General features: G+C 41.0%; 1 protein-coding gene and 1 long non-coding RNA gene across 6 annotated transcripts in view; one reads left to right on the top strand and one right to left on the bottom strand.

Annotated features, from left to right (window-relative positions):
* Positions 1 to 7,364, bottom strand: part of Ube2d3 (ubiquitin conjugating enzyme E2 D3) — a 27,858-nt gene extending 20,494 nt beyond the window's left edge. The window contains exons 1-2 of one of the 4 annotated variants that reach the window (XM_050138899.1): positions 7,226 to 7,364; positions 5,782 to 5,936 (exon numbers count right to left, since the gene is read on the bottom strand). In XM_050138899.1, the coding sequence (XP_049994856.1) occupies positions 5,782 to 5,805 (24 nt within the window). In that variant the 5' untranslated portion in view covers positions 5,806 to 5,936; positions 7,226 to 7,364. Of the gene's footprint in view, positions 1 to 5,781; positions 5,937 to 6,695; positions 6,852 to 6,879; positions 7,145 to 7,225 lie in introns of those variants that run through there. The other 3 variants (XM_050139684.1, XM_050138168.1, XM_050137431.1) reach the window with 3 other exon arrangements.
* On the top strand, positions 7,020 to 20,215 carry LOC126501139 (uncharacterized). Of its 2 annotated transcripts, XR_007591734.1 has the most exons (3): positions 7,020 to 7,156; positions 9,392 to 9,580; positions 18,700 to 20,215. It is a non-coding gene; the product is annotated as an uncharacterized lncRNA (long non-coding RNA). The 2 variants fall into 2 exon arrangements; XR_007591654.1 differs by lacking the exon at positions 18,700 to 20,215 and having other exon boundaries at positions 9,392 to 9,704.

Genomic DNA, 20,215 nt, shown 5'->3' with positions numbered 1-20,215 from the left:
ACCATGTTCCAGTATCAGCTGTCCCTATCTGACACTATCTTGTATTTCTGTAAATCATAGGTAAAACAGATTTCCTATCAGAATCTTTACTATTTTAAAAGTTAATTTCCTGTATTTTACTTGGGAGTTCACTTTTTCAGAATTAAATTTGACTTGACTTTCAAAGAAATCAAAATAGCCCTTGCTGCACACGTATTCTCAATTAAAATAACTTTTGAGATGATTTAAGGCAGGAAGCAGGAACAGAAAAACTTCCAAAGTTGTTTTGAGATTAAAAATCTTACCCCAAAAGCCAGGCATTATAGGGCAGGTGGATCTCAGTGAGTTCAAGGCCAGCTTGATCTACAAAGAATATTCCAGGCCAGGTAAGAGAAACCCTGTCTCGAAAAAACAAAAATCTTACCCCAGCTGCCCATTACAACTACTACAACCTGAATTTCTTATTTAACAAAAATGCCAAAGAAACGAGGATCTCAGAAATTTATGGTTACGAGAATTGTTTCCAGAAGATACTTGACAAAAGATTATGATCTGAACAAACTTCACAGAACTGCAGACATAATCAAAAAGAATCATCATTAGCTACCAGGTGGGAGGATGAAGTTTGAGTGACCCCAGAAAACACTAAACTCCATTTCAAAGGCCAAAACCCAAAGCACCACAACTAAACCCACCCCCTCCCCCTTTATCAACTCCATTTTTAACCTTTCCTATCCTTTATCCTAAGGACTACAAGTTAGGGGTTCCGTACACTATGCTGCTTACATCACTGTCAAGGCATTAGCTTCCTGTTTAGTTCTAATTATAGGTGACACAACTACGCCTGTTTATTAGACAAGGTCCTAAGAATGGCTTGAGTGAGTAATACTACAATTTTCTTTCTTCGGGTCACTCTTAAAGGTAATCACTTAAGATTCTTCAAAGCTAGGCCCAGTGACATGCAAATTTAGTCCTACTAAGTTTCTATCTCAGAAAGAGAAAATTCTGTTTGTAAGCAGTATTGGAAAAGACCAAAAGAAAGCCTTAATCCATGAAAGCAAATCAGGTACTTCAGATATGAAAAATAAAACTCAGCAGCAATTCAGTGGTAGTAAATACTCATGGGTTAGGATCCATGTGAATAAACATTTCCATCCTCAAACATCCAACCAAAAAAATACTAAACCACAAATGAGAGAATCCAAATTTAAATAGGACAAAATCTGCCATAAAGTTATCTGAAAGGTCCCTAAAGGATTTAAAAAAAAAAATCAATGTCTAAACGTAAACTTTCTCCCTTCCTCACCTGAAGATGTTAGTTTGTATTAAGACAGGGTTTGTAAACTACATTGCCAAAGTCACTTCCTATTTATATTGCCAGACCTTAGTCCCTAGAATGTAGACTATGAGCATGTACCATCGTAGCTGCCTGAGGAATTTTAAGAATACATGTTATAAGATAAACTGGCTATACATTACGATAGTAAACAGACTCATTACCATTACTGAATTTTGAATTAAGCTTACTGCCATGGTAGCAAGACTCCAAAACCCCCATTAGGATACAGAATAGCAAAGAATTTTGATAAACCCTTGAGAATAAGTTATACAAAGTGATGAAACACATGAATGTGTTTAGTGCTTATTTTTCCAACCAAAGCAGATTCTCATGAATGACAATTTATTTCTTATCCTCTGGTAACACTTCATACAATTACAATCCTAGTAAAGTATTGATGAAATTAACCCCAGGTTTCTAACTAAGAGCAAGATTAGAATCCCTTAATGAATGTTTCAAAATTATGTCTTTCTAGAGATGACTCAGTAAGGAACTCACATTGGTGTATTCTTAAAAAGTCAGAAACTTTTGAAATAAAATTTAACGTAAAAACTTACCTAAACAATAGCTCTTGTATACAGAAATAGAAGATACTTCTATTAAGAACCACAATGCAGCTGGGTTTGGTGGGAGGCAGGGGCAGAACTGCTCTAAATTCGAGACCAATGCTATAAAGTCAAACCCAATCTCAAAAATCAAAGTACAAAAATAAACAAATAGATGACTAAAAGCACAATCAGGAAGCTGGGCATACCTGCCCAGTCCCATAATCATCATAATCTAGCACTCAGAGGGCTGAGACGGAAGTGCCTCACTCCAGGCCAGCTTTTGTGTGACAACCTTGCCTCAAAATTTAAACTGAAACATTTTAATCTCAACATTAAGAAGCTGGGGCTGGCAAGATGGCTCATAGAGCATAAAGGTGCTTGCTTAGATGCAAACACTCTGAGCTCAATCTCTAGACAGAACCCACAGGTAAAGTAAGGAGACCTGACTCCAGAGGCGCTGACCATACAAAGTGGTTCCCTTCATCAACAGCACCCCCGAGAACCCAATTAAACTGAGAACCAAGAACTGACTTGACTATTAAGAGGGACTCGAACCTAGGAAGCAACATGTAAAAATTTGACAATGCAGTTACACAAGTAGCTTTCTCCAGTGTTGTGAAGAATATTCAACTTAACCTTTATGTGCTAACAGAATTTAACACAGCAGGTAAGCATCAGACGAAGGATAAGCCTCGAGGACCAATTAATTAAGCCCCCCCCCCCCAACACACACCACCACACAGGACAAAATCTGCCTACAAAAGCTTGAACCACTACTTTGTGTACTTTAAGAGAATCCCAGCACTTAATACGCAGCAGTTTCTAGCCCAGAACAAAATTACCTAGAATTAAATACACTCTTAATTTACAAGTTAGTTATAACATAAAAATCAAACTAAATCCTCATTATTTATATATGAGGTAGAAAACAAAAAGTCGTATTCATTTAGTAGGAACATGAAATGGTCCAAAATACAACCTATCTTATTAGAAACCCATTACTCACTAGTTGTGTGACTGAACAAATCAAAAGTCAACTTCCGTGCTGTTACCTCATCCATAAAATCGAGTATGTCACATGGCAATTTTCAGGCCTACTACACAAGAGCATACGCTAGGTCTTAACTAGCACAAGAGAATGGTATAAAAATGCAGGGGTTACCAGAACAATCTAGATTGCCTGGGTTCTAGTCCCAACTCTGCTACATCATCAACACCTGGATGAGGTTTTGTTTTTTAAATTTAACAGTGATTTAATTCTTCACAGTGAAGAAAGATGTCAACTGTATCTACTTTTCCACATTTGCTGTAAGAAAATTACTTAGAAAATACTGTTTAAAAGTTGTGAAGCATTGCAAATACTTTAAAACAAAAGCATTGCAAATACTTTATTTAAAACAAAAACATTTTTTGGCTTGGTTTCTCAATGTTCCCTAAATATGTAACAGTCACTTTTCTTTGGAGCAGTAAAATTTCTTAAAACTCCCAAAACAGATTTGAATTCAGCTTTTAAAATGCCTGTTTAGTAACAGGACCATACTAGAATTTGGTCCAAATAACGACTACAGCAAAAGGTTATTTGGGCTAAGAAAAAACAGTCAAAAATACCAAGAAAAATTACTGTTAAAACAAAACAAAACACCCAACAACTTATTCCTGTTTATCGCTAAAGCTCACAGTGGTATAAGAATTTTAATAAAATACCAAGAACTACAGTCATACTAATACTTGCTATGGGTAATCATTAAGAATAAATTAAAAACAGGGAACAATACGAAAAGAAAAAAGACAATGGCTAACTGGGCCCTTATTTTGACAGAAATGATGCCCCCGCCCCACCCAAAGAAAAAAACATCCTCTTTCTGAACTTTCAAAAACTATGCTTGCATCTGGGTGCCATTTTAAGAGAAGTCTCACGATTCTGACTATATATATATATATATACATACATATATATGTATATATATATGGGGTAAATTCGAAATGCCCTACAAGTTGAATCAGTCATGGGGCATATAAATATTTCTCTAAAGTAGAAAGCTTACATATCAAGTATCAACACACAATTCTTCAAACCATCTGTTCTCTGTCATCTCTAACTAGACAAACTCCTTATACAGATTAGCCTCATGGATAAACTTGCTCAATTCTATCGCCAAGCATTTTACTACAAATGTTCACACTTAACCATTACTGCCTCTCTAGAGCTTTTAAGTCATTAAAATGGTGGCAGAGCAGCCGAGTATCACCTGTAAAAGAAAAAAATCAGTAAGACCTTCCCTTCAAGTAATTTTTACATTTATAAACAGCTATAGATCTGAATTATTTTCACTAGTACTGAAAGTTATAGTCTCTGTATATGTATGCAGGAAATAATGCAACTCTAATGGGAGATTCACCCTCAAAATGGTCACAGTTAAGTGATTATTCTAAAAGTATCTATTCAAAGTCTTGAATCCTAAGGTTTTGCTTTTCTCCTTTGCTTAACAACAATACAACAGTCCAGTTACTGTTTTGCATAAAACTACAATGATTACACACTGACATCAAGAATTCAGATTTCAGCATCAGTATATTCAGGTAAGATTCTAACTTTCATGGAACTCCAGCCTTGCCACTTAAACCTAGCAAGCTAAACACAGTAAATAACTGTAAATAAGTAGCATCAGACAGCTCCACCACAGTCAATCCATTTCCTGGCCTTTCCTTCAGACTCTCAAAGCTATGCTCTAAGAGCCAGTTTCTAACACTGAACCTTCCTATTTTGTCTTTTCTAAGACTGCCTTTATTCCATGACATTTTTTTCAAGTTAGCTGTAAAACACTCCACCCTCTCGATTGTGCAAGAACCACGTACACCACACACACATAAATGAAGAGAAATTCAGTCTGAGAGTGTGAATTTAGGTTTTAAGTCTTGGAAGCAGAGGGTCTCTGATTTCTCTACAACCAGATAAAAAACGGTTAACGCTTAGCAGAGAATATTACTTCGTATATTAGAAAAGGAGATGCCGGAAAGAACCCGAACCAGTTAAAGCAGCCGCCATCTTAAAATGCGGGATAGAAGTTAAGAGGAAGAAAATAAGACGAAACCACCCGAAGAGGTAGTTCTGCTCAGACAACTAGTTCTGGAAAATCTTAAGTTTCTTTTCAACTTAAATCGACAAATTATCAAATTAACTGAACTGCCGAAACAAGCCTCCTTAAGAAAGGTTCTAAACAAAACAGTTCGTCCACTGTCAACCCCCACACCACAGGGATCTCTTGAAGGCATTTACATCAGTTCCCGGTACCTCAGATAAATAGCTTCGGGTGACCACACAACACAGGAAGTGGCAACAGTGCCAGTCCACCTCCTCCCAACCCCACTTGGTCTTGTGTAACTGCCCAGATTGGGTTAAGCTTCTGGGCAGACTTAGTCACTACCTTTTAGTAAACCGAGGTATGTTTATAATACCCCGATCCTCAGCAAAGTTCGCAACAAAACGTTTTCTTTTCATCTGTTTCGTTCCTTTCTTCCTAGAAGGCCCATAGGCATAGCACAGCTAAAGTAAGTTTTGAAGAACCAAGATTAGGAAGCAGTACTGTGACATTTGCCCCAGGGCTCTACACAACTCCACTTCCCAAACCGGACTAACTTCGTGAAGCAGAAAACCGGCGTGCCTAAACGCTATGCTCTCACCCAGAATTTGCAGATTCTAGCAAAACAAACTCAGCCTTCAACATTTCGCTTGCCCAAAGCGTTCAGCTACCCCAAATAAAAGCTCATTTCAGAAAGTGCACACGCGTTCTGCTAACGCAAGAGGCAGCCCAAGAAAGGGCATTTTCAGAACTGTATCCCACCCGCACACTTTTCTCAGGGCTCGAGCCTTCCTTCCCAGGCCCCGGTTCGGACCACATAGTTCCAACAACTTACCTTATTAATCCGTTTCAGCGCCATAGTCTGTGCTTTTCGCCGGGCTCCTCACTCTCCCGATGTGTACTCAAAGGTCCGGCCAAAACTCCTGATTATCCCGGCGGCGAGGAAGGTCTGTCTCCTCTTCTCACACCGGCTCTGCCAAACACAGGCGCCTTTTGCAAAAACGGAGGAGATCAGAAACTCGCCAAGGCTTCGGAGAAACCCTGCTGATGCCAGATCCCTGAAAACCGTCGCGATCCGGGGAGGGTGGGGTAGCAAAGCCACCAACTACTTCGATCCGTGCTCGCCCAATGAGGGCGAGGGTGACGGGAAGAGCCGAGAGGAGGTTACAAGTTTAACTTCCCGGCCTCTCGAAAGGGAAGAGCCCCGGGTGGGAGGAAGAGGCGGAGGAGAAAGGGGTGGGTGCGGGGCAGGGTCCAGAGCCGGGCAGAGGAGGAGCCCGGGCCTAGTCGGCGGTAGGCCGGCGTCACTAGGGCAAAGAAAGGCAAGGGGGAGGGGAGCGGGAGGCTCCGGCCCGGCGCCGGGCTCCTTTCGGTTTCTGCTCCAAAGGTCGGCGGGCCGGCACAGGGCAACGGAGCTCCTGGGTGCTGCCGTCCCCACAGCCGGGGCTGTTCCGTGTCGCCCCTGACACCACCTTACTCTCCGCCTTACAGCGCGCTCCTACGTGCGCGCGCCCAGCCACCACCTTCTCCTCCTCCTCCACCACGCGCCCGGCGGCCACCAAGCTCCAGCCCCGGCGCGAGGACGCGCCCATGTCCGCCCCCCCATCGGGTCCCGGCCTCGCCGGCCTTCCCACCCTACCCCACCCAGCCCCGAGGGCTGCCCACTCGGGCCGCCCACAGCCAGGGGCGCCGCGCCGGCCCCCTGCCCTCCCCCCCCCCTCGGCCGAGCCATCCACACCCCACGCGTACAGAGGGGCCGGGGCCTCCCTCGAGCTGCGGCCTCGGCCTCCTCCCCTCGCGGCAGCTGGTGCCTCCCCGGCCCTACGGGGCTCACGCGCACGGCACAGCCACAAGATGTCCGCTCTGACGGAACTACTGCCAGCTGCCACGCTCCGCNCCCCCCCCCCCCCCCGCCGCCCGCCCGCCTATTCACCGCCGCGTATCCGTCCGCCAACGCCGCCGTCGCGAGCGCAGGGCGAGCCGAGGGTTGGAAGGGAGCGGTTTGCCTCCCTCGTCCAGGCCCGAGTGGACGCGCCACCCTCTTGCCGTCTCCCGGTCGGGACAGCACCTTCTTACTAGACTGATCGGAGGTCGGGCCGGGAGGGCGGGGGACGGAGGCGGGTCATGGGCTGAGGGGGAGGGTAGACGAGTGGCGGAAACCCTCAGACCCAGAGAAGCATCGAGAACCGGAAGGAGACCTTAGGAGGAAGGTAATGGAAGCGGCAGCTGCGCGGTTGAGGCCCCACGCCCCTCCCTACAGTGGCCCCCGGTTTCCTCACTTGGTATGGAGGCGGCGGATCTCGCGAGAACCTCGTGGCAGGCTCACCGGAGCTCCGGGGTTGCAATGACTTAAGGGCAGTTTTGTGCTCTCTTCCTGCCTGGGGCCCGCCCCCAAACCCGCAAGTTATCGCGAGAGGCGCCGGTCCCCCTAAATTCTCACTGGGCGGGTCCCTGGCGGAGAGCACCGCCCCTGAGTGCTGATGCTGGTGGGCGGGAGAGGAAATGGAATTCCCCAGGCCGGCCGGCCGGCGCGCGCAGACGCGGCCACCTCTCGGCGTCCAATCGGGGGTGCGCTGTGGGAGGGGCCGCGGGGTCCCGGTTTCCGGTGGCCCAGGTGATGGAGAGTTCTTCCCGTGGTCCTCGGAGGGATTGAGCCGCCGGAGGAGGCTCCCCTGAAATTAGGGACGGTAATTTGAAACAGATCCAGGCTGAGTGCTGATAGTGCCGCCACGTGCGGGACGATGTGCGTGGTAAACCCCGAGGGCCCAATCCGACCAGCGGCCTGCAGGGGTCTGCGTTAGCACAGCCTTAACAATGCGGTTTAATTGTGATCGGATTGCATTGAGCCTTGGTCCCCGATGTCAGGCTAAATCAGGTGTGGATCAGCGAGAGGAATAGAATTTTCTTTCTCCCGTTGCCGTTTCAGTTTTTGAGCCCCAAAGTGGCAAACCATTAGGGAATAAGTCTGGATTAAATTCAGTGGGTGAGATCTCAAAGTGTATCACTGCCCAGTTTTTAATCTGTCGTGTTTAAGGTGTAGAGGGCCGTTTGTCATCTTAGTGTATCCTTTAGGTTAAAAACTAAGCCTTTAACTTTTTAAAGGCAGAAAGGGTTAACCTACTTTAGGGTTTTCTAGCACCCATGAATAACCCCACAAAGTGGGTAAATCATTCAGGAATACATGGAAATAAATTGAATTTTGAAAACCTGTTGCAGACAGTAGTCCCTAATTAAAATGATAAAAAAGTGACGAAGGCTCTAATGTATAGTCTAAGAATAAGGGTATACATTCTGTACTATACATATATATGTATACACAAACTATATAATATAGTTTATATTATATATATTATATAATATATATTATAGCCAATTAGTGGAATACAGCTGCTTCAAATAGTGTCCATAGGAATCACCTGTAGTGTAGTTTAAAACGCTGGTTTTGATTTAGTAGACCTGAGGAGAAGCCCCGGATTATACATTACAGCAAGCTCCCAAGTGACAGAGATTATGTGGACCATTTCTGAGTTATAAAACCCTGAGTACTGGGCTGGAGAGATGGCTCAGAGGTTAAGAGCATTGCCTGCTCTTCCAAAGGTCCTGAGTTCAATTTCCAGCAACCACATGGTGGCTCACAACCATCTGTAATGGGGTCTGGTGCCCTCTTCTGGCCTTCGAGCATACACACAGATAGAATATTGTATACATAATAAATAAATATTTAAAAAACCCTGAGTACTTACTTCATGCTCTCCTGGCCACCTCTGACACTTCCTCCTCCCTGAAAACAACCCATTGTTATGTCTTCAGGCTAACCAGTTTAAGCAGAAGCATAGAATTAGGCATTGGGGGTGATGGGAGAAACCCAGATGGGAGTTCTTACTGCTCTTTTCTATTTATGACACTGGTCTGGTTCCACATCTTACAGGTCTCCTTCACTACTAGGTAGATGACGCCTGCCCTTTCTCAGCTGCTGGGTTGTAAATGTCATAATGTGAATGGACACTGACACTGTAGGCTGGACAGGTTCCATCAATGCTTACCTTCTTATGATGTCATACAAATAATGGGTTTCCCTGTGACAGTGTTCGTCATACTGTGTCCTCATTACCCCCTCCACACACTGCTGCTCCTTATCAACCACAGCTCAGACACTTAACTGGATGAATACATGATGGTGAATGCACAACATATTGAAGTAATAATATGTAGAGATTATATTTATGAAAATTATGTACCAGGCACTATTCTTATTTCTACAAATAAGCTCTCTCTTACAAATGAAGAAACTAGGGCACAGGTTGTTGTCATACAAAGGGGACAGACCTATTAAGTTGAATGCAGGTATTTAACTTCAGATTTACTAAATGGAGTTTTATAGTTGTGTTTTAAATTGACAGCTGAATCTAATTTGACTTCCTTTTCCGTTTGTTCTGTACTTTCAGAAGCCAGGGTGCAGTGATTAGTGGGAAACACTGGAACCTACCAATCAGGAACTCAACATAAAGGGAGGACAATGAAGAAGATTCAAAGTAACCAGTTCCTGTTGCCCTAATGTAACAATCTTCAACGTAAAAGTACACTGAAACTTCACTGCTGTGCAACAAAGCACAGCACAGTGGGACAAATTTGAGGTCAGAGTTCTTGTGTTTAAAAATATGTGGGCAGTTCATTAAAGCTGTTGACCTGTCTCAAAATAATGTTTCATACATAAACACACATATTTATAGATATATATTAAAATTCATACTATAATGACTTTGAAGTACAGTTATCATTTTTAAGAGAAAGCAAGAGCTGGACGGTGGTGGCACATGCCTTTAATCCCAGCACAGGGGAGGCAAAGATAGGAGGATCTCTGTGAGTTCAAGGCCAGCCTGGTGACAGAGTGAGTTTCAGGAGGGGCTCTAAGCTACACAGCGAAACTTTGTCATGAAAAACTGAGGAGAGAGAGAGAAAGCGCAAACATGGTATGAGTAAGTTTTATAGACACAGAACAGCTCAGTGGGTGCAGTGTGTGTCCAGCAGTACGTTCAGTTCCCTAGCACCTAATAACCGGGTGGCAGCAGCATTCCTGTAACCCCAGCACTTGGGGTTAGAGCAGCAGTGGACGTGGTGGAGTTTATCCTCTTCTTGTATCAACTTCAAGGTCTGCTTAGGATATGTAAAACTCTTTACTCAAAAGAAATACAAATAAACACAGTAGGATCTAATAGGTTAATAAAGACCCACATTTTGAAAGAGAATGATATTGCCAGTATTTATGAGAATTGTAATGTGGTGATACATTAACATACATTGAAAAGTAGCTTTGGCTGACACTATGCTGTTTATCTCCTACATCATTAATTGAAGAAATGCAAAATTTTCTTTAGTGAAGATACAATGTTTTATCTGGGTATGGAAGGCCTATAATCCTAATCTTAGGAGATAGAAGCAGAAAGATCAGGAATTCAGGGTCATCCAGAGGCTGGAGAGATGGTTAGAAGTTAAGAGCTTTTGTTGCTCCTCCGAGGACCAGGTTCAATACAAAGCATCTTCACAGTGGCCCACAATCATCCTTAACTCCAGTTCCAGTGGATCTGATGCTTTCTGGCCTCCATGGGCACCAGGCATGCATGTAATAAATACATGAAGGCAAAACACTCACATGCATTAATCTTTTTAAAGTTTGAGGCCAACATGTATGACATGAAACCCTGTCTAAAAAGCACCCCCAGTCAATACATATTTATGCAATAAAATATAAGATTTTATATTTAAAGCTCACTTGCATATCCTGCAAATACATGATTTGGATCCCAAGTGAAGCATGTATTATTGCTTGCATAAAAATCCAATTAAATTTATACTCTCTGGTTTAAAATATCATTCCTTTCTTTTTAGTAAAATATCATTCTTACAAAGTTAAATTAATACTGTTTGAGAAAATTGTATTTTGGCAGGACATGGTGTCACACTCCTGTAATCCCAGCATTGGAGCTAGAGGAGCGCTCTGGTTGGAGGCCAACCTGGGTTACATAATAACAGGGTTTCAAAACAAAAGCTGTGCTTTCATGTTGAAAACATCATTCTAACCTTAAATTGGTAGGGTTTGGACTGTATTGAGCCGTGCACAAATCTTTGAGATTAGAAAAAAGAATTAGTGTATTTTTTTCCTACAAAAAACATATACACAAATGTTCATAGTAGCTACTAGTCATGCTATTCAAAAACAAGCAACCCAGATTCTTAGCAGTTGATTAGGGTAATGTATCTATGGAACATAACTGCACTAAAAAACAGAATACTGGCATCTGGCGGCACACGTCTGCAATCCCAGCACCTAAGAAGCAAAGCAGGAGGATCATGAATTAAGGTCAGCCTGGGCTACTACTGCTGAGTTCTAGGCCAGGCTAAAATGAGATCTGCAGAAACAAGTAGGAAGGAAAATGTTACAAGTCAACTTAAACTATCCTTGAAATAATCCCTGTAAAAGAAAAGTAAGCAGGAAAGCTTTTTCTCTTGCTTGGCATCAATTTTTTTAATGAATTCATGTGTGTGGACATGCATACTTTTTATATATTTTTCTTACATGCATCTTCTCCGGCCCCAGATGGACATCAGTACTTGTGGTTTTCTGACCTTTGGATTCACAATGAAGCTTTTATAGCTTCCTCCACTCTACCCTCCAGACCCTCAGACTTGGACTGATTTATCCCACTACCTTTACTTGTTCACCATTATATAAAAGTAACGTTTTGGGACTTAGTGGCCTTCGTGATAGTGTCAGAGCCAATGTCAGTGTTTCTTTGGAAAACTGTAATTAATGCATTCCTCTTTGCTCTTACTTTAGAACACAGAATTCAGTTTAATACTATTATTGTCACTTAGTTTCACAAAACTTAATTAGCTCTTTTGTGTGTTATCTTGAAATAAAGTCACTGTAATGTTCTTATGTTTCAAAGGCATTCTGCCTTTCAACGAAAGTAACTTACAAGTACAGTTTTTAAAAACAATCTCAGGAGCTTGAGGGATGGTTCAGCAATGAAAGAGCACTGGACTCTTTCAGAGGATCTGGTTTCTATCCCCAGCACTCACACTGTGGCTCACAACCACCTGTAATTCCAGATGTAACCCAGGTGGTCAGACGTCCTCTTCTGGCCACCACAGGCACCAGAGTACATGCAGTACACAGATACACATGTAGGGAAAATACCCATACATTCAAAACAAAACAAAACACGAATCCACTTATAATTCAAGACTGACCTCAAACTCATGTAGCCAGGCTGGCCGAAGTTTGATCCTTCTGTGTTAGATTCTGGAGTGCTGAGATCGCAGGGTACGTCATCATAACTAGTTTAGACCAAATTTTAACATAATACAGATTGTTGATAGAATAATTTGTTTTCTAACCAGGGCAGTATAAATGAGAAAGTGAGGCAGAGCTGGAAAAAGGAAAGCTCATGGGCAGTAGAAACAACACTGAAAGTCTCAAGACAACCTAGTAAGTTTGGGAAGCAACAAGTACTTTGGCTGCGTATGTGCCCTTACTGTACACCACCGAGACAAGACTGAAATATGTGACTAAGTCTTGAGATCCTTTATTCTGAAGTCGATGGAATGGAATAATTTTTTTTAACATAAAAAGGCTTAATTGGATTTTATTCAAAAAGAAAAGAATATCTATGCTAGCCATGTGGAGGATATATCAAAGTGTGATGGAAGTCTTTGAGAAGCCTACACTCATGCTTTCATGTATTTTTTTTTGTTTGTTTGTTTTGGGGGGGGTTGTTTTGTTTTTTCGAGACAAGGGCTCTGTGTAACAGTCCTGGCTGTCCTGGAACTTACTTTATAGACCAGGCTGGCCTCGAATTCAGACGTCCACCTGCCTGCCTCTGCCTCCAGAGTGCTGGGATTAAAGTACCACTGCCCAACAGGAGTACTTTCTTTTAACCCTTATGTTTACAGGGTTAAATATAGCTTGTATTTGTAAGCCAAATAAACACTTTTTTCTTTAATACTTTAACTAAACACTGTCTTGCTTTTTGTCAAGGTATTCATTAAAGCAACAGAAATGAAACTTTGAAAGGTTCTAGTAAGGGGGAAATTTTTGAAAAAAAAAAGTACTTACTTCAGAATAAAGGAATTGCCTTTCCCTTATCATCCCATATATGCCTCAGCTAGATTATATTTTAACAGCTTTATAGAAACGTAACTGACACGTACAAATCATTATATGCTTAAGGCACAGAACTTAGTAACTTACATTTTTATATACCAGAGTAGTACCACCAAAGAAAGTGTGCAATGACGTGTTACTTTGTGTATATATATATATGTATGTATAAATTATTTCTCATCTCCATTTTCAAAGGAAACCACTGGCCTGTTTTTGTGTGTGTGTGTGAATTAGTTTGTATTTTCTTTAATATTTATTTTGTGTCTGTGTGAGCATATGTGCCATCGTCAGAGGACAATTTTTGGGAGTTAGTTCTCTTTTTACCATTGCGGGCCCTGAAGATTGAATCTAGATTATCAGACTTGGTGGCAATCACTTTTACCTGCTGAGTCATCTTGTCAACTCTACTTTGCATGTTTTTAGAATTTTGAGATACAGTATACCTTTTCTTTTTTCACATAGTATAGTTTTGAGATTTACCTATGATAGAGCCCTCCAAACTTCACTGACTTAGTGTCTATAAGGAACAACTAAAGCTGCAATTACTGGAGATTTCAACTTCATAAAGCTTTTTGCCACAGAATAGTTTCCCTTCTTCTGCTTCTCAATTCAAGATTCCCTAAGGCTGAGAACCTCGGGTCTTATTAAGTAAGAGGAAATGCTAACTCATTTCTAGGAACTCAAGTAAAAACATAAGACTTTTCTTTAATGTAGAACTAGGAAGGATGTTATTCATAAACTTGGGCTGGGTGAAAACAAATTAGGCACATAAAATATCTCTGTATAGCCAGCATTCTGTACAACCAAAATTCTCTTCATTTAAGGGAAGTTAGAATAAAGTGGCAAGGGCAAAGCCAGGCTTGGTAATGCACAACTGTATCCCAGCACTCGAGAGGCAGAGGAAAGAGGATCAGGAATTCAAAGCCAGTTTTGGCACATAGTTGAAGCTAGCCTGGACTCCAGGAGATCCTGCTTCAAACTAACATCGCAAAAGGCAAAAGGCACACAAGGAGAGTGTGTTCAACCTCCAAGCCTGCTTCATAATGGATAAAATGCTGCTACCCACTTAGCACTGGCCAGTCGGTGAGATGCTATGGCAGCCGAGACACAATCACATAGACTTAGTGTAAAGATAGATCTAGTGCTAAGGTTGCTCGTTCATTATAATTTTTGAAAACACCAAGAGAAACTAACTTTTTAAGGAGGAACAGAAACTATTGTACATTTTGTGTCTAAATGAAAAACACAGACATAAGAAACACATCATGCATGTGACTTTTTAAATTATATATTTCCCAAAGCTAGGAAATCCAAGATCAGTTGGAGACATCTGGGTAAAGACCTTCCTTCTTTTCATAACATGGTGGAAAGACCAGCAAGCACATGTAAGACCAGGAGACAAGGCCTAAGGAGGACAAGCAGACTACAAATTCTCTTAAGAACCAACCAACTCACTCGATGCTATTAATCCATCACTGAAGGCAAAGACCTCATGGCCTAATTACCTTATTAGACCCTGTCTTTCAATGACTGCTGAGCTGGGAATTGTTTTCAACATAAGAACTTTGGAGGACATATTCTAACATGTAGGCATAGGAAATAATGCAGGTAACATGCAGGTCAGCAGTGTCTGGCTCTCAGGAGATCCTCCAAGCAAAGAAGGCAGAGATGCCAGGGGAGTGTCACCATGCTGGAGAGACTACTTTTCTAACATACCAGACAAGCGAATGAAGCCATCTTGGGGTCTCAAGCCTAGGCTATCACTGAGTATCACTGAAGAGCCTTAAACAATGACACCCATGTGAGCCCTACCTAAATCCAGATCCAACTTCTGAGATACAAGCACCTAAGGTACTAGTGGTGACAACTAACATGATACACATGAAGAACAGCAGTTAGGGAAGAACCTAGAACATTTTTTCTCACTAACTCATACATGTATGCAGGTTGATACATATACCTCCCCAGACCACTCCCAACACTTCCCCTCCTCACCTTCGAGGTCCTTTCCTAGCAGATGTTCAGCGAATCTTACAAAACAGACCTGAGTAAGTAAAGTGTGTGAATTTTTGTTGTTTTTAAGTAAGAGAATATAGATCCTCTTGGAGGTGACATCTTTTTAAGAACTTGAAAATTAAATAATCTCACATTGAAAATATCTAAAAATATATTAATATGCTACTAGCTAACTACCTGCTGGACATTTCTATTTTTTTTTTTTTTTTTTTTTTTTGGTTTTTCGAGACAGGGTTTCTCTGTAGATATGGAGCCTGTCCTGGAACTAGCTCTTGTAGATCAGGCTGGCCTCGAACTCACAAAGATCCGCCTGCCTCTGCCTCCTGAGTGCTGGGATTAAAGGCGTACGCCACCACCGCCCGGCTACATTTCTATAATTAAAATTAAATCTTTTTATATTCTTTAATCCTAGCTTTGGTTATAAAATATCATTTTCTATCCTGACTAACCTGTTTAGGGTGAATATCTTTCTCTAGTCACTAAGACTCAATATATTAATCTGTCTTTCATTACTTTTCCTTCATCAATCTCTAGTGCACATTGCATTTTAAATTGTATAGTGTATTTTTCATCACTAATGACAATTCCATAGGTTAAACAGAAGTGGATAATATTTCATCCAAATATTTTAGGGCCTATGAGGTGACTGGTTGTAAATAAGGAAGCAGCATCAGACAGATTAAATGACCTACCAGGGGTGACAGAATCAGAGTAATTACCAGTCTTGTGACTCTAACTTCAGCATTCTTTGCATTCTCTATGGTGACTCTCATCAACTCATATTTGGTCCATTACTGTGGATGCCTCTTGGATTTCTATTTCTACTCTTCTTTCTCAAGTCTATTTTTGCATATAGCAACCATATAAAGTATGGCTTTCATTACAGTGTTGCACAATGAAGTTATCAATGTTGTGTTATTATATAGAAGATAACCAGAGGCCAGCATGGTGTGTAATGTCAGTACTTCCAGCACTCCAGAGGCAGTACTGCAGTTTGAGACCAACCTGAGTTACCCAGAGTGAGTGAGTGAGTGTGTGTGTATAAGAGACAGAGACAGGAAAGACAGGATTCTTTAGGTTGTATTTCTGATAGTGAAGAACTAAGTTTTGCACATACTTTTGTTGCAAACAAGAAAAGCTAAATCAAAATAAAACAAGCATACCTATTTTTTTTTTTTCGAGACAGGGTTTCTCTGTGGCTTTGGAGCCTGTCCTGGAACTAGCTCTGTAGACCAGGCTGGTCTCGAACTCACAGAGATCCACCTGCCTCTGCCTCCCAAGTGCTGGGATTAAAGGCGTGTGCCACCACCGCCCGGCTAAGCATACCTATTTTTAAAGGCATTGGGAAACTGCCAAACTAGTGAAGACTGCAAGAGTTCATTGAAGTAATACAAAGAATTGGAACTATGGCCCAGTAATTGGGGCTTTTTCCAGAAAACCATGTCTCTTCCACAAGCAACTGGAAAACAAAGTAGAGCTTGCCATAACTTCACAGGACCGAATAGAAAGTGGTATGTATGTGAAATTCAGAGTTCATCAACTTCAATCTTTCAGTTAATATATATAGTCTAAGAACCCACATGATATACAGATCAGAATTTGTAATGCCTGAATCATTTTAGGACCCAGCTAAATTCTGGTGGGCTTAGAGTACTAATGGTCTTAGTCTCGCTTCACACGTGGTGGAGAAGAAAAATAATCTGTTTTCTAGATCCCACTTTTCAGCTGATCCTATTGTCTGGATTCTCAGTTGCTTTTGTTTACTGTACATGCTAGTATTCTCTCACTCTGCCAACAACTAAGTCGATGAAATTCTTTCCTAAGGCAGGATGACTGAAACACACGCTGCTGGAAGATCTGAGTCCTAGTCGAGGCCCTTAGGCGATAACTCCACTTCCCACTCTATATATTAGTGGACCAGTAGGCCATGGCCAGAGGATAGAGAGAAATCTTACGAAAAATCTGTTCCAAATACAATGTATTCTCTCAAGCAGTGGCAATCCAAATTCCTTCTCTTAATTGGATCCCTTACTCCTACCAGAAGAGTGCCCCTTTCTCTACCTTTAGGCTTTATGTTGTAAAAAGTCCCAACTTGGGGCTGGAGAGATGATTCAACAGATAAAATGCCACACAAGTACAAAGACCCATGTAAAAAGCCTATTGTGGTGTGTGTCTGTAACCCCAGTGCTGAGAGAGAGAGACAGGTTTTTAAAGCTCATTGCCCAGTCAGCCCTATCCAAATCCATGAGCCCCAGGTTCAGTGAGAGACTCTCTCAAAAATAAAATGAAGAGGATCAGGGGAGATAGCCAAAGTTCTACATGTAACACACACACATACACACACACACACACACACACACACACACGCAGAGACACAGGGACATGTCTACATAGGACACACACGGAACCCAAAGTTGTCAACAAATAATATCTGTCTCATTCATTGAAACCATGCTTCCTGGGAAGCGTTCCTCCCTTTCCTATTTGACCTACTTTCATAGTGACCTCCAAAGTTACAGGAACCTAAAAATTCTACCAGCGAGTTAGGTCAAAGAGAATCACCACCAAAATGCACATAGGAGCACACTAAAAAAATATGTACAATATTCCTGAAAGCATGCCTTCAACCAAACAGTGGAAACATATTCAATACCCATTAACAGCAAAATGGATAAACTGTGCTATACTGATAGGATAATACATAACAGTGGATGGATGAATCTCACAATGTTAAATAAAGCCAAGCACAAAATATACCATGAATAATTTAATTTACATAAAGGTTAAGTATCAATAAATACAATATTTTGTTTTAAAACTCAGAATATGTTAACACTGGGGGACAGACATGTAATAACTAAGAGACAGTAATATAGTTGTATACATAGTGTTATATATTGAAAGTTACCTTTTCAATGATGCCACTGGTGCAGAGCAATTTGGCTATTTTTCTGTATGTATGCCATGCTTACAGTAAAAGTTTATTTAAAATAAATTCATAGGGAATGGGGAAATTGTAGATACAAATACTTCTTATCTACATAGGGATCCTGTAAGCATTTTATACTTACCAAAATCTTAAATAAGTGTTTAATAGACATATCAAGTATTGACATATTAAAGATTACAATGCTCAGGTAGTAATATATCATGTAAAAATCAAAAGGAAAGCTGGTATGTGCATATAATCCTAGCACTTGAGAAGCAAAGGAAGGAGTGTGATTTTGAAGTTGGCTTTAGCGACATAAGACTCTGTATCAGGTAGTTATCTTGGTGTTTTTTTGAAAAACTCATCTTAGTGTCAAAAAAAACCAGAACTAGTTGAGAATGTCCTAAGGTAGTCAAAGAAACATGTTACTTCTCTTTCTAATGTGGTTTCAGTAGTTGCCCTATGAATACCCAATGTATTAGTTCTCTAGAGGAACAGACTTGAATGAATCTTCTATCTATCTATCTATCTATCTATCTATCTATCTATCTATCTATCTATCTATCTATCTACTTACCTACCTCTCATCTTTCTAACTAAATATCTTTATCTTTCTCTCTAATCAATCATCTATCAATCTATAGGTGACTTCTCAGAATGAATGGCAGGCTGTGGTCTAGCTAATCCAACACTGACTGTCTATTACTAGAAGGTCCAGGAATCCAGTAGCTGTTCAGTCCACAAAGCTGGATGTCTCAGCTGGAATTCAGTGTACACTGACATTCCAAAGTAGGCGCTAATGCCAAAGAGAGCAAGAGCAAGCAAGCCAAGAGAGGTAAGCTTCCTTTTTCCATATCCTTTATATAGGCTGCCCAGATTGGAGGTGGATCTTCCCACCTCGAAAGATCTGGATTAAAATTGAGCCTTCCCATCTCAAATAATTCAAGAAAAAAAAAATCCATCATAGGTGTACCCAGCAGAGTTTTGGTTAATTTTAGATATACTCCAATTGACAACCAAGAAATAGCAACCACACCCAAGACAGCAGGATTGCTGAAGTAAAAAACAAAATATTGGAATGTTCCAGTTGTAGTGGTGTATACAAGGTTATATTGGACTACCTGAGACTATTTAGAAAAAAGAAATAAAAGGGGCTGGAGAGATGCTCAGTGGTTAAGAGCACTGGCTGTTCTACAGAGGACCTGAGTTTAATTCCCAGAACCTACATGGTGGTTCACAACAGTCTGTGGTTCCAGTCCAAGGCATCTTCTGGTCTTCATAGTTATCAAGCATGCAGGTGGTGCACAGACATACATTCAGGCAAAACACCCACACACTAAAAATATATTTAAAAAGAAAATAAAACAAGATAAAAATTTTGAAGGGAATCTAAGAAAACATCCCCAGTAAGAATCTTATAGTTAGTAGGACCAAGAACATGTTTATAACTTTTATAAAAAGAATATTCAAGTGTATGAGTGTTTTTGCCTGCATTTATGTCTGTGTACTGTGTGCATCACTGGCACTTACAGAGGTAAAAAGAGGATCTCAGATCACCTGTGACTGAAGTTAAGGATGGCTGTAAGCTATCATGTGGCAGTTAGCAACTGAACCTGTTGAGCCATCTTTCCAGACCCAGGACTATCTTTTTTTTAGTGTAGCTCTTGCTATGCGACAGAAGTAGCTAGTATATGATCCATATTTTTCTAAATTTCAAGGCAAAAAAAGTTTTAGCCATATAAGCTTCCATCAAAAAAATATCAAACCAGTATCTACAAATACTGCTAAGGGGAAGCTAATCTCCCACATACCCCAAACAAAAACAGTGTAATTCGGTTTTATATGAAACTCAAAAATATACAAAACAACACAACTACAGTTGGTAGTATTGCAAGTGTGGTTATCAAGAATACACAGTCTCTCTGGCTGTTAGGCATATCGTGTATGTTGACAAAGGGTACTGAGTACACTCAACTGTAACCTAGCACTTGAACATCTTATTGTACTTTGAAGAGAGGGACATCCTTTTTATCCTAAATGAAAAACTGTAGAGATCTTAAGAATGTCACTCAACAAAGCATACTTTGCTCTTGTCAAAATGAGTTAAAAGAAATAAATAGCCAATGTCCTTTCTAAAATGTTCTTCTTCACCTTACTCTA

Source organism: Alexandromys fortis, unplaced genomic scaffold (genome assembly GCF_014885135.2).
Source record: "Alexandromys fortis isolate MF-2015 unplaced genomic scaffold, M_Fortis_MF-2015_v1.1 scaffold_19, whole genome shotgun sequence".
NCBI classification, from domain to species: domain Eukaryota; kingdom Metazoa; phylum Chordata; class Mammalia; order Rodentia; family Cricetidae; genus Alexandromys; species Alexandromys fortis.
Note: the sequence above shows the minus strand (reverse complement) of the source record. Positions and strands in the feature narration are given on the sequence as shown.